Below are 13,765 nucleotides of genomic sequence, written 5' to 3' on the forward strand. Positions count from 1 at the left end.
ACTGATCTGTGGCTCACTGTTCACTAATAGGTTTTAATCAGTAAAAATTCCAGTACTTACAGGTCTTACTTTAATGCTATTGAGGCAAAGTCCCTCAGTTATGTCTCACTGAACATCTGGAACTTTTGTTACTCTTAAGAACAGAGGAAGAAATGAAAAGTGCACTGTCATGGTGCTTGCTGTTAATGCCTTTGCTGAAATGACCTGGAAGGATAAACCTTTGCTGGACTTAGGCATAATGTGTTGTAGGTTTTATTTTTTTATATCCCAGTGGGCCTGTGATAATAGTTTACCAACTTCTTACCAACTAATGAATGTCATTAGTTTTCAGATACTGGACTGTGTGTGTCTTAGGTAGCTCACTCTTTTCAAGATATTAAAACCACCATGATTGATTCTTGCTTGAAAATCTTGAGTTCTCTGCACGTTAAGAACTCCATTGTTTAAATAAAAATACTCAGTACTGAGGTTTACTTACAACTTTTTATATTTTATTAACCAAAATACCATTTGAAGAGAAATAAATTACAGAAATTGAAATGCAATGGCCATGGTAATCTTTTACATAAATTAAGACAAAATATTAAATAGTTGTAAGAAATCAACACCAAGAAATCACAATATTTTACTTCAAATTGTAATGAAAAAATAGATTTGATTCAGGTCTATATTTATCCTTCTAAGAGAATCAGTATTTTGTCTTTCCTACTAATATAAGCCATTAGCTCAAGCCCCTGTTAAATTACAGTTCAGTTGGAAAGTTCTGAAACATCAAACAAATTTGAACCAGAAGTAATTCTGTAACAAAGGAACAGATTTTAAACACATTTCATTCTTTAATTAAACATCACAATACCTCTATCACATTCTAAGTCAGGTGTCTGTCTTAGTCAGAGATGAATAAAGCATGGAAAGCAACAAAGACTTTTTTTGTAACAGCAAATGCAGTGAACAAACCCAGTGATCACACACTCACTACTCTGTTTACAGGGAAGCAAAATTGTTATCCTGAATTTGGATTACAATGACTTAGTGTACAGACTATGAGCAACTCTATCAAGCAGTGAACAATGGTGAGGGCAACCCTGTTGGTGGAGTCTCCAAAAGGTTTGAAGAATCCCAACATAAAAAGAAAGGGCTCAGTTCTGCAAAGTGAGTATTTCTTCATCATCGGGTTGATACCATCAAAAGGAAAAAAGTGCCTGTCCATTTGCAGCATTGCACTGCAGTCTGTAAAACAACTCCCACAAATATTATTTTTATGTATTATATTATTTTAATGAGATCTGAGCCTCAAATTGCTCAAAGATAAATTAATTCCTGATTTCCAGGTGCATTGTAGCCTCTGAACAAATGTAACAGGACAAAGTCATATAAAAATGTTATGTTTCTGTCTGAACATGTTTTATCCAGCAATACAAGTAACATGAATGTCATTAATATTTTCCTTTTTCCTGTGCTCGTTTATCTGTGCATGTGGCAAGGCTTTGTGCCATGGCTTTTACATGTGTGCAGGTTTACAATCTTCCCCACACAGAAGGCACACCAGGAAACTGTGGCAGTAACTGTGGGGGTTGTGCAGTGTGTTGGCACAGAAAAATATTTTTAACACAAATGTCATCTACCTTAGAAAAGGCCATGAGAATTGTTTTTTTCTGTCAGTTATTTTAACATGAGTAAAACCTCCACTCATATGAACATTACTCAACATCTTTACAAATATTTCAGTCAGCTGCTCTATATATGGATAAATGTTTAAATGTGACCTAGGCAAGACTGAAAAGACTCTAGATATCTGTTCCCTAGGGAGAGTTATGACAGAGGATATTAAAATGCTATGCTAGCTATGTCTAAAAAAGTACCTGCCCCAAGTTTAGAGAAAATCAAACTAAGTAGTACAATGCCTAATTTTTTTTTCATACTTATAAAGAATGAACCCAGAACATTCAGAAAGACAATTCTTGAGAACAAAAGTGATTTCTGTAATGAGCAGCACGAATTTTAAAGTTGCCAGGATGTCTAAACTACTCCGAACCAAAGGCTAATTGGCATCTTACTGGACTCCCCAAAGGACACCCCAGATCAGCAGCAGCACAGAACAGACGGCTCCCACCTCTCTGGGAAGCTGATTGAGGCTGCTCGGATTTGCCATCTCCCTATCAGCATAATCGTTCTCCTGCACGGCACCGGGAAAAGCCGGTGCTCATGAGTTACCCTTTGCTGCCCTCTGCCCTCCACGGTTTCTCAGTGAAATGTGATTCTCTGGGCCTCCTGTGAGAGCCCCAGCAGCCGGAATCTCTCGGCTGGAGGAGTGGCAAAATAGGCTTTTTGCTCCTCTGAGTACCTTTCCTTCACTTCAATGATGTCCCTGTAGCGGCCGTCCTGCCAGTGGAAATTGAACTGCTCCAGCAGCTCAATCCTTTTCTCCTCCGTGCTCACACAGTCAACAGGGGCGGGCTGTTCCAGGAACGGCACCTGAATGTCTGGGAAGAGCAGGAGACCCCGGATAGCAAACCAGCCGCCGTACTTGGGATGGATACAAACGCCAAAGATCTTCTGGAAGAAAAAAAAAATATTATCTAGGCTGCCTCACTTTGTGTCTAATCAAGGTTAAAGTTCAAGGCATCGGATGCCTCTCACTCTCCCAACCTTGTCTTGGAGTGCTGTACAGAGCAAAAGGGAAAACTTCCCTGAACTTGTGGCTCGAAGCCCTGCATTTCACTCCCATTTTCCTGTGCCCACACACACCTCCATGGAATGTGGGGAAGAGGTTCCTTTCTGAAAATCTATTACAGAACTTAACCACAGAGCATTTCCCCCCCAGTTTGTAATACTTTAAGCAACAGGTTTTCCTTTACACTGCCATTTGTTCTTCTAAGTAGGTTTAACAGATCAAGATACTGTCCTCCATGCACATCTTACATCTTGAAGAATCTTGGAAGCTTCCAATTCCCACCTGAAACACTTTATGAACCTCTGGACTTTGTAGTTTCAGGATGAACTAATGACTAGTGAGCAAACAATCATTGTACAATTTACTGGTTGCAATTCAGTGGTTCTTCCCAGACTGCTTCTGCCTCACCTTTTTCCCCCAAGGATCAAGCTTCACATCTTTCCTTTGGTAGTAATATGCAGCTCCAGAAACGTGGGCAGCTGTCTGTGCCAGGAACTTGGGCTTTCGGCTCGGCAGCATCTCGTAATCAAACATGACATCCACCCTCTGGTCAGGGAATTTCTGCAAAAACTTGAAAACATCAGCCCAGCCTCATGGGAAAAGCTTTGCCACTCCAGAACTGCTGGATGGCAGCAAATCAGGCATACGTGAAGCCTGCAGACTCCCACATCCTGGTGCTGAATTCTCTCAGCAGGTTTGAGGCTGTGGGCATTCAGCCTGTGCCTGTAGAGCTCCCTCACAGCTGCACGATGTAATCCAGAGGCAGAACATGCAAGTAAAGCAGCCAAAGCCTCCCACCTTAATGAATAATGCTTCACCCTTCCAAAGAGCAGGGCAGGAGCCCGCAGGGCTTTGTCTGCTGCTCAACCCAGCTGGTTATGTGCCACAACACTAAATGGAATCGTTATTTCAGCTTCTTACCTCCTTCACACGTGATAAATGATGGGAAACACACTGATCCACAGGATCCCTGATTATTTTTAATCGTTCTTTTTTCACAAAAGGCTTAAGGGCTTTGTCAAACATGGAAGGCGTGCTGAGGACCACGAAGGCCAGTGTGTCATCTGGGTAGGGGAGGTGGAAGGCTGGCTGGAGAACAGCATTGTACCACCCAACCTTTAGCAAAGAAACACAAATTTCCATTAGAACACAGACACCACTCTAGTGGACATGCAGGAATGTGAAAAAGTGGAAATAACTGTAGCCCCCTTCATTTGCAACCCAGATGGACAACCTGCCCAGGGCCTCCCTTTCAAACCAAGTTGTTTTGCACAGCAGGATTCACAGTTTGGGGAAGCTGTGCTGTGAGCTGTGAGATAAGAATCACACATGGCATTCAGCTCTGCTCTGCCCTTTATCCAGCTCTGCTCAGAAACCTAGAGGGAAGTATGAGCAATCAGTCTTGCCAGTGCAAATTAGATGGCTTGGTTCAGATAAAGCTTTTACAGGGTTGGTTTGAGGTTTTTTTCCCTTATCTTGTGCCAGAAAGAAACTAGTCCTTCTGTTTTGTGTGACAAGTTGCATGTTTTACCTCTGCAGGAAACACTTGTGTGGAATGAAGGATATGAAGCCCTTGGCAGTGCTAAACCCCCACCCCCCCCCAAACGTTACCAGTAGTGCGTGGATTATGACACAGCCACATTTGCATATTTGATTCCAGGGCTGGACATGTTATAACACAGTCCAGAAATAAGAGATCAAGCCAGGGCAGCAGGAAGCATGACCAGCAGGACAGGGATCAGACCTGCAGCTGCCAAGTGCAGGAGAAAATGGCCCAAATCCCCTGCACCCCACTCCTAATGCCCTGCACAGCAACATCAGTCTTTTCATAGGTTATGGCAACTCCCTCTCTCTCAGGGTGCCACAAAGGCCAGGTCTAACAGCCAGAGAGACGCTGAGTAATGGAACATTAAGTTTGAAAATGAAACATACTGGTTATTCTAAATAATCAGTGAAATTACTCTGACAATGACTCTGCAGCTGGCCACTGGCAGCCTGACTGCCCATCTGGAAACACAGAATAAAAATTAGATTTACTATAAAGTTTACATTCTTATATGAACCTCTAAGTTTATCCATTTTTGTGGCTCTTAAGATGCTGAATTGAGATGTTACAAGGAATTAAAGAGATGTGAATCTAAGCTTCGCTGGTTTCCCAGTGAACATCAGTCTATGCATCAGAGTTGGCTGTGTCAGAATGAAACCTGGAGAGAGCTACAGGGCTAAAAGGTTTCCCCTATGCTAGCTACAATTTTTCCTCTGGATTCTATCCCGAATTCTCCTGGTGTGTTTTAGGCAAGCAGCATTAAATTTTCCAGATTCTAGAGGCACTTCTCTCACCACCTCATTGCCTTGTACTTTTTATGCAAACAAGATCATAGCAGGAAATAAAAATATTTCAGGTGACAGATACAACACTCCCCCAGGGAAAGGCACGTTTATTGCAGATTGATTTGTATTAGATATTGTAGATTGATTTATTGCAGATTGCCCTGGGGCGGGCAGGGAAGGAGCCCGTGCATTTACACCTGAACAGGGGACTACAGTGGCAGAGGCTGCCGGGGGGGGCCCTTCCACGGGCAGGACAGGTCAAAGGCCATTTAGGAGCGGAATAGGTGGTCAGCACTTGCACAGACAGGCGCTCCCACACTTAGATTAAAATTTAAGCTTGCCTAGAGGACTTTGCCGTCTGCTGGGGCAGATGTGTCATTACTCCCCGACCCCGCCGGTCAGGGCCCCGCAGCAAGGGCCGGAGCAGCTGCTGCCGCCGCGGTCACCTTGCCCCGCGCCGCCGGGCGGGCCGGCCGGACCCCGCGCTGCGCATCGACCCGCGCCGGCTGCAGCGGCTCCGCGGGGGCGTTCCCGTCCCCGCTCGGCCGAGGAGCTCCCCGGGGCGGCGACCCCCGGCGACCCCGGGCATCCCCATCCCCTGCGCAGCCCCGGGACCCCCTCCCCGCCCAGCGCTCCCTCAGCTCGCTCAGCTACGCGGGTAGTGACGTCCTCGGATGACGTCACTGTGACGTCATTACCTTGAAGGCGTGCGCCTCGAGGCCGAGCGGGCCCAGCGCGCTGCGGAGCCCCTCCGCCACGCGCCGCTCCATGGCGGCGGCGGCGCGCGGGGCACCACGGGAACGGTAGTTCCGGCCCGGCGGGACCCCCCGCGCGCATCCCGGCGTCTCCTAGGAGACGGCGCGGCGCGCAAAGCGCTCCGGGAGTCGTAGTTCGCGGCACCCTCCGCTCCGTGCCGGCACCCCCTGAGGGGACTCCATGTCCCAGCATGCTCAGCCAGCCCAGTCCAGCTGGGGGTCTCCTCAGTGCTCCCGGCCTTGTGCCCATCCCTGTCACGCCGCCAGGGATTAGGTGTATTTTCCTGTCCTAACACTCTGTGGGAAAGCCCCACTTGTCCCTGTGCGTGGGTACTGCTCGCTGAAACAGTGAGGCCTCTGTGCTGGCAATCCTTTCTCCTTCCCCTTCTGAAAGTACACGTTCTTTGCAGATTCCGTATTCCCTACCAATGGACTTGCCACGCTGCAAACCGAGCCTCAGATTTGGATCTCCTTACCCTAATCTTTATAGCCGTTTATCATAGTCTTTATAGTGCAATCTTTATTGTGCAATGCTCTCCAGTCTGTAGTCCTGGGTGTTAGGAAGTTCAGGACACCAAGTGTGCAAGTTCTTGGGAATCAAACTACCTCAGATATGCAAATTTATTGCTTTATGGAGTTTTCTTATATCGTCTAGTACTCCAAGGGTTCTTCCTTATTGCATCCATGCCTTCTGTATTGGGAGGGCAGATCCCATCGGTCATGATTAGAGTTACAGTTTGCTCTTTTCAGATCTCCCTGTACTTCCAGCTTGTGAAGTCCTACCAGACCACTAAGTATGTTCTTTCTTGGACTAAATTGTAAGTAATCCTCGTAAAAAGTCTGTTTCTGCCCATCCATTCATGACATTGAATATCTCAGTCTGTGAATTGACTAAACAGGAGAAAGAGCTCCAGCAAGAGCAGATCCATAAGCTAGGAAGTAGTGGAAGTAAAGGCAGTGGAAGCAAAGCACTGATAGCTACAGGAGCCTCTTACACAAGTCACTTCTTGTCTAGGTTTCTGATATCATGCTGAAGAAACAGGAGGCTGAGTGTAGCCTGGCACAAGGTTGCTCCATCTCCCTGCTCAACAAGTGAGCAGAAAGAGTTGGATACAAGGCAGAAAGGGCTTTGCATCTTTGATGCTGGAAATTAGAGGGTTTTGCCTGTCTCGGCATATTATCTGTCCAGCTCCCTTCTTTTTCTCAGTTGTTCCGAGATTTTTCTGAGGGATTTAATGATGTTGGATCATTATGCTGGATGCTAATGGTGCTGGATCAGAAGTTGCCTCTGGAAAACGCTTGCAAGTGGTCGTCCCCTCTCTCTCAGGTGCTAGATCTGCTGAGCAGCCACAAAGCTCAGTCTAACAGAGCACAATCTTACAGTTTGTACAATCTCAGGATGGAAGTGTGGAGCACTCGACAGAGGCTGGGCTGCATCAGGTGGAGGGGATACTCCTTCAGGGAATTTGGGGATTCCCAGGTCCACGTATTCCAGTGTGCTGCAGGAGCAAGTGCAGCTCCCGCGTTTCAAGCGGAGCAGCTGCCTGGGAGCTGCAGGAATGTGTCACAGGAGGGTGCTGCTGGCTGGCGGCTGCTCAGGGCTCTGCAGGACGGCTCCTGCTGTGGAAATTGCTTTTCACAGGCGCTGGATTGGCAAACTCAGAGATGCTGGGGACTGATCTCTCATCCTGCTGTTCTCTTTTGCCAGCTGTCCTTTGTACCTCCCTGTGGAGCACAGTTCATTTCCATATGTGGCTCCTGCTTTACTGATGCAGAAGGATTTGCCAGCTTTGTGAGGTGGGGTCTTCTGTTTAAATCCTTAACTAGCAAAGCTGGAGGCAGGTATGACTTAAATGTCTGCCCTCTCCTGGAGCTGATCTCTGGCTAAGTGCGAGCAGGGTGTTCAGTCCTTCTGAACCAGCTCATGAAAGGGGTGACCCCAGGAAAGGGTGGGCAGCACTGGGCCTGCCAGAGTTCATTTGGACAATGCTCTCAGATGCGCAGGTGATTTTTGGGGTTGTCCTATGCAGAGCCAGGAGCTGGACTCGATGATCCTTGTGGGTTCCTTCCAACACAGGATATCCTTCAATTCTAAATGGCAGCCTCTGTTACTGAGGTGTTTGTATCCTGAGGGTTGGCATCATCTGCTCATTCCACGTGGGTGTGGAGAAAGGATACCTGCTGTTCCCTTCACAGCTGACCTTGGAGCTGTTCCCTGAGCCACCTCATCTGCCTTGTTTAATCAGGAGTGTTGCTGTCTCTTACCCAGGTCCTCTGTCAGGGCAGTCTCCTTTTTGCTGTTTGGACAATACTTTCCTTGCATTTTACTGTAATGACTGAAATAATTGGTGCTTTTAAGAAGAGGTGCTCATTTGAAATGCCTGAGTTCTAATTCCTTCCCAGTTTCCCCATCCCTCACATTCCTTTCTCCCCAGGCTCAGCTGGTGGGAACTGGCTTTGTTTGTGCCTCAAACCTCCGCTATCCTGGCCCTTGCTCTCCCCCACCCCTACAAGGGCTCTGACCTGCTCCCTGGAGAGAAATGAGTGACATCTCAGCTTCCTTGTTGAAGATCCTTAGATCTCTTTGGCTCTGTTTCATTGTACCCTCTGTCCAACCCCAGCTGCCCCCGGACAGCTGCCAGATGTCCGAACTGTCACAGGTCTGGCTGTTTCCAGCATTCTCTCTCTCCTGACATCTTTGTGCTACAGTAAAACAGCAATCAGAGGACATGGTTTACTTCCCTGGGGGCAGGCAGCAATATGCCTGTGAGGTGTCTGTGTCCCAGGTATGGCTTGGTGGTTTTTTTCTATTATTAGGAATACACAACACTCTCATTCATCCCCCTCATACCGTGATGTCAGGCTAATGCTGACATCACGGGGGATACAGTGTGATTTGGTGTCATCATGAAGCATTTATACAAAAAGGATCATTAGTTCTTATTGTTCTTCACAACAGTAAATGACAACGACACAATGATGTACCGATTGTAACAGAAGGGATTTTCCTTCTGCTTACCATCCACAGCTCTTAAAACCTTTTTCTGACCTGGTAAAGAACAATTGCTCTGAATTTGGTAGGAACCTAATATGAGAGAGAACGATTCACAGAAATTGCTTGAACAGTCAGGGCAATTTGGTAACTGAAATGGAGTTAAAGGACATTTTAATTCCTTGTCTGTTTTTCTGATCTTTCTAGCTCTTGACCACAAGCATATAAATGTCTGTTTTTATTAGTGGGGAAGTACTGGTGAACACTGAGTCTGGAGGTTAATGTAGATTCATTATTAGGTTTGCTTTGATAAAAAATATCGTATCAACTCGGTGAGATGTTTTCAATAATGGAACTTCATTGCAGTCTTCCTGTAATTAAATATTCATTCCCTATTTCTCTCTAAAAAACCCTTATGCCTTCCCTTATTATGTCACTGTCCCACCTGTTAAGCTCAGATTTCATGAGATGTTGTCTGCGTTGTCAACATCAGCTTAAAATGTTCCAATCTCTCTGCATTTTCCTGCCTTGGCCTCACAGCACATTGCCTCCCAAATTTCTGCCGCTGCAGTTGTTGGTGTGCTGTAAATCCGATCAGGGAGCCGAGCTGGTTCTAACAAGTGCGTCATTGTTTGGACTCTTTTGTTGGGTTGTGGTTTTTTTGTTGTTTTTTTCTCCCCCTGAAGTGGTGTGGTTCACAGTGCTGCTGCAGGAAAAAAATTGTGCTGGCACAACTAAGAGAACAATGTGATCAGGGCTAGGTGGGGAGGCAGAGGTTCTGCTGCCAGACCATTTATCTCTGAAAACACAGCTGAATTGCTCAGCAGAGCTGCCTTCTGCTGCATGAGGCACGACTGTTGGAAACCCCATCAAAATGTTGCCCACCCCATCCTCACCCCCAGTAACTGTTCCAGCAGGCATTGCTAAGCATAAGGGACTGTCAGGATTATCCTTCAATCGGATCTACAGTCTCTGATCTGAAAGATCAAGTGAAAAGTCTCTTGTAGAAGGAAATAACATCCATGGCACCTGCAGGGAAAGAGGAGATCATAGGAATGATTTCACACTTACTCCAGTTTTACTAACAGTCTGGGATATGGTTTTACAGCCTCTGGTTTAGAGATCTGATTGTCAGGTCAGGTGTCCTGTTGTCTGTTTCCAACAAAAACTGACCCCTGTATGGGAAAGGTTTGGCGTTGTGACCATGGCTTGGAGCAGAAATGAGGTGGCTGATTCTTTGTGGTTTAAACCTGCATGATGTGGATCTGGCTGGAGCTGTTGGTGCCACAGAGAGGTGAAGTCCAATTCCTGAACGTTTTTGCCAATATGTCTTCCTGCCCATCATGGAACCTGTTTTCTGCTGCCTTGTGCCATTGCTTGTACCCATGTAAGAATAAGAAAATGCTGTTAAATCAGAATAACAGCAGTTTCTCCATGTGTAACAGGTATCACAAAAGCAGACAGAGGATACTTAGACTCAGAAAGTCTATCCTTGAAATTTTGGCATAATCTGCTGCTTTTTTCATTTCTTTTAGAGAGGAGCAAGAACTTGCTGAGAAAGGCGGAGTGGTTTTCTCCATCTTTGGCTGAGGTACCCACCCCAGACACTTCAGCTCCAAGGAGCTTTCCAATGCCATGGAGATCGAGGTGCCTGAAGGTAGGTGTGGCTGGATCCTGCACCCTCAGGATCTTAAGGACCTGGAAGGGTTTTCTGCTGCGGTGAGGATGACAAAGCTTTACTGTTCAGGGCATTCCAGAAGTCATACCAATGAGAGGCTCTTGCTGGCCCCAGTTTTACTGGTAGGGCTGAGTATTAAGTACCTAAGGGCAGGAAGACAGGACAGTTTGGAGTAGTGGCTGAGCACTTCGGCCAGATATAAAACTTAGTTCTGAGAGCAGTATTGTTGTGCCAGGACAGAGGTAACATGTGTGTGCCTGTCTGTTCTTTCATCCTCCCTCCTCATCTAGTGTCAGGGTAATGAAAAGCTGCATGTGAGGGCCAATTATGATACTTATCATTTCCTCTGACAGTACCAAAATACCATTTTTAATGTGGCTCCATTTTTGTTTTGGTGCTGACACACAGCCAGTGAGAAGGTGAAAATTGCTCACTTCAAGAAGGTTTGCCTCTCAGCATCTTCTTCCTTTTGGATTTATGCTTTGCTTTTAGGATAAAAAACCCCCTTGTGTTTGCATTAGCACTTAGCATTAGAAGAAATCAGGAACAAAAGGCTAATGTTCCTTTAAAAGAAAAAAAAATCATGCCCTACTTTAGTAAGATGCTTAAGATTCTTGTGAATGGAGGCTTTAAGGCATATTAAACTGCCTTGTGTGCTGTTTTTCCAATTTACTAATCCTGCTGATTCAGACTTTACTACCAAACCTGCTACAATTAACTGCTTTGTAGATGCAGTTGTAACATGTCAGGTTGCTGTTAGGGCAATGCCTGAAGAGCCTGCATGTCCCATCAAAGGGTTAAGCTTTTCTCTGACATTTGTTCTGAGGCACTTGCCAAGTGGGGACTCTTACATAGAGCTTTACTGATCAAATGTTCAAGCAAACCCCCTCATTTAATAATAAGCAGCTAGTTACCCGTTGCTGTGCTATTGTGGAAAAAAATTTGTAGATAGTAGCATCAGATACCCTGCAGGGGTTATTACGGCAGCAGCACCCAGTAGCTGTGTTGGCAGCTTGCTAGTGTAGGACACCTGCAACCACGGGCACCTGTTTTTATTTAAGTTGACATAGCTTGTGAGGATGCTTGTTGGTATTTCTGTTTCAGTGGGAGATAAATGAGGATGTTTTTAATAGGGTTTGAGATGCTTGCAGACCACACTGAACCAGCAGTGCTGGAGGGGATAGACATAAACTGCTGTTGTTCTCAGGTCTGGCATATGGGGTAAGAAGGCTGGGGAAGGATAATATTTTTGTCTTTTGGTGTAGATTGTACATGTATCTCCAGGCTGTGTTTTGAGCTGGTGGAAAGCAGGGCTGGAGAAGTGGCTAGAAATAGCTGGAGTGATGATCTCAGCAATGACCTGCCTGGGCTAGAGCTGCATGACCTCTAACGTTAACTAAAAGATGCACTCTTTACTGTCGGGAACAACTAAAAAGTGGAATGGATATTGGCTTCCCTGGGTAGGCAAACTCTTATTGACTTGTTTGTTCCCTGGATTTTCCACAAGTGGAAGCTGTGAAGTGTGGGACTGACCCAAGAGGGGGCAACTCCAGAAAGGGAAACAGCCATTTTGTGAAATCATTGACAGACTTGCTCAATCCCACTCTGCCAAAGACCTGAGCTGTTTTTTGCCATCTCATGCCCCCTTGTTCAGACCTCCCCCTTCTACCCTTTCAACACCACACTGCATGTTCTGCTCTTCCACTGCAGGAGACAGACACTATTGCAGGGTCTGATTTGTGATTTGTCAATCAGTTTTGGCAGCTGCCAGCCGGCTTGCAGAGGGAGGGATGCTGTGGTGCTTGGCTGCAGTGGGGGTGTTCTTCCAAGGTCGGAGAATTCCTAGCTGCAGTCCTCTGCTGCAGCCCTCTCCCACGGGATGGGATGTGTAATCCTGTCTGAGCTTTCACTTAGTGGACCAGAACCAATTGAAAGAATTTAGTGTATTTTCTCTACTAATGCCTTCAAATGTTTATATTTTGTCTCCCAGATATACTATAAGTTTTGAGTTATGTTGGATTGTGCTTACACTGCTGGCTATCTAAAGCTCTAGGATGTAGAGCTGAATTTGGATTGTTCCTTTTAGGGAGACTATGCACAGCAAGAACAGAACAGATATAGAATGACCACAGATTTACCCTGTCAAGACCCAATCTGGAGCAGCTGACTTGACAAGTGCTGGTAAATTGCTTCCTCTTGTGTGGCACAAAACAGGTGGAGAAATCTTGTTATTTGAACAGAAAATTCCATGACGCTCATAAAGGGGAGGTTGCCAGTTTGTTTTATGAGAATAGAATGCCACAGTGGCAGAAAAGGGCTCTGTGAAATTTCCTTATGCGGTTTGAATTTTTTTATTCCATTTCCCTCTGAGATAACTTAATTTTGTAATTGCTGTCTGTTGAAGGCGAAGGCAAGAGGTAATGAATGACACTAGCTTAGACTCTGTAAAATAAAGGGAGGTCTTTTCCCAGTGCTTCTCTAAGCCCTTCGAGAAAACAGGTTCCCTTTCTGCTAGACAGCCACAAATAGTTTTGTCCACAGTTGCCTTCCACCTAAAAATACTGAGATTCTTTTGCAAAAGTGGGCAAATTTTCTCATCCTGCCCCTAAGATTATCTTAAGGGAAATTGAAGCAATGATCGTGTCAGCTGTGTTTGCCTGTGTGATCAGAAGGCATAGGCAGGACTAGCACAAAGGAACATTTTGCTAATTTTGCAGTTGTCCCTAGTAAAACTCTTCTCTGTCAGAATCAAATGAGTGTCTAGATCGGGCTGAATTGAAAGTCGTGTTCAAGAACCCATGAATCTTGTCTTGTTCCAAGCAGAGCCTGTAATTCAGCATCAAAAGCTTCAGGAGTCTGAACATAACAGCAATTTTTTAAAGAAAATACTGAGCAGGGCTAACTGAAGATCCCTCTTCCTACTGGTCCCAAGAAAGACCAGTGAAAGGAAACACTCAAATGCTTGTGAGAGTCATCCTGTGGCAAGTGATGTGTACTTCTGAAAGAGAAAGAGAATTAAAACAGGGGAGGAGAGAAGTTACCCTGCGGGAGATTGTCAACAGATGTTCCATTGTAGTTCAAAGAGAGCTAGCAAAAGGCTTCTGCTGCAGGGATATATTAATTCTGGGCAGTTCATCACAGGGAGACCTATTTTATGGCTGGGAGGATACCTCTGGTAACTTACTTAGCTCTTTATTTGAGCTGAGGGTGGGGAATCTGGTCTACCTGTAAACAGAGAGGGAGCTGAACAGTAGGAACAAACACGTACTTGTTTTCTTGCAGCTGTGACCACTGTCAGTCTGATCAAGATCAAGCTGGTTTTGTGGTTCAGGGGG

General features: G+C 45.7%; 2 protein-coding genes across 3 annotated transcripts in view; one reads left to right on the forward strand and one right to left on the reverse strand.

Annotated features, from left to right (window-relative positions):
- Positions 1–469: 469 nt before the first annotated feature.
- Positions 470–5,781, reverse strand: MMACHC (metabolism of cobalamin associated C). 2 transcript variants are annotated; one of them, XM_066324970.1, is made up of 4 exons: positions 5,704–5,781; positions 3,596–3,790; positions 3,083–3,235; positions 470–2,553 (listed from the first exon to the last, which is right to left on the reverse strand). In XM_066324970.1, exons 1-4 carry the CDS (start codon positions 5,773–5,775, stop codon positions 2,245–2,247), a joined length of 729 nt encoding a protein of 242 aa, XP_066181067.1. In that variant the 5' UTR covers positions 5,776–5,781; the 3' UTR covers positions 470–2,244. The 2 variants fall into 2 exon arrangements, with proteins under 2 accessions (XP_066181067.1, XP_066181066.1); XM_066324969.1 differs by having other exon boundaries at positions 470–2,556.
- A 4,506-nt stretch (positions 5,782–10,287) lies between these two features.
- The window catches only part of TESK2 (testis associated actin remodelling kinase 2), a 108,073-nt gene continuing 104,595 nt past the window's right edge, over positions 10,288–13,765 (forward strand). Inside the window, exon 1 of the mRNA XM_066324961.1 lies at positions 10,288–10,409. The gene's annotated coding sequence lies outside the window, so the exon portion shown is untranslated. The remainder of the gene's footprint in view (positions 10,410–13,765) is intronic.

The sequence above is a fragment of the Sylvia atricapilla genome, chromosome 9 (genome assembly GCF_009819655.1).
Source record: "Sylvia atricapilla isolate bSylAtr1 chromosome 9, bSylAtr1.pri, whole genome shotgun sequence".
Classification (NCBI taxonomy): Eukaryota; Metazoa; Chordata; class Aves; order Passeriformes; family Sylviidae; genus Sylvia; species Sylvia atricapilla.

What these genes read in the sequence shown, in the direction of transcription:
- MMACHC (XM_066324969.1), bottom strand. Translation starts at nt 5,775, where the DNA reads ATGGAGCGGCGCGTGGCGGAGGGGCTCCGCAGCGCGCTGGGCCCGCTC. An exon ending in ATTTATCACGTGTGAAGGAG is followed by an intron (nt 3,236 to 3,595) that starts GTAAGAAGCTGA and finishes AAGTTTTTGCAG; the next exon opens with AAATTCCCTGACCAGAGGGT. An exon ending in TTGATCCTTGGGGGAAAAAG is followed by an intron (nt 2,557 to 3,082) that starts GTGAGGCAGAAG and finishes TTTTTCTTCCAG; the next exon opens with AAGATCTTTGGCGTTTGTAT.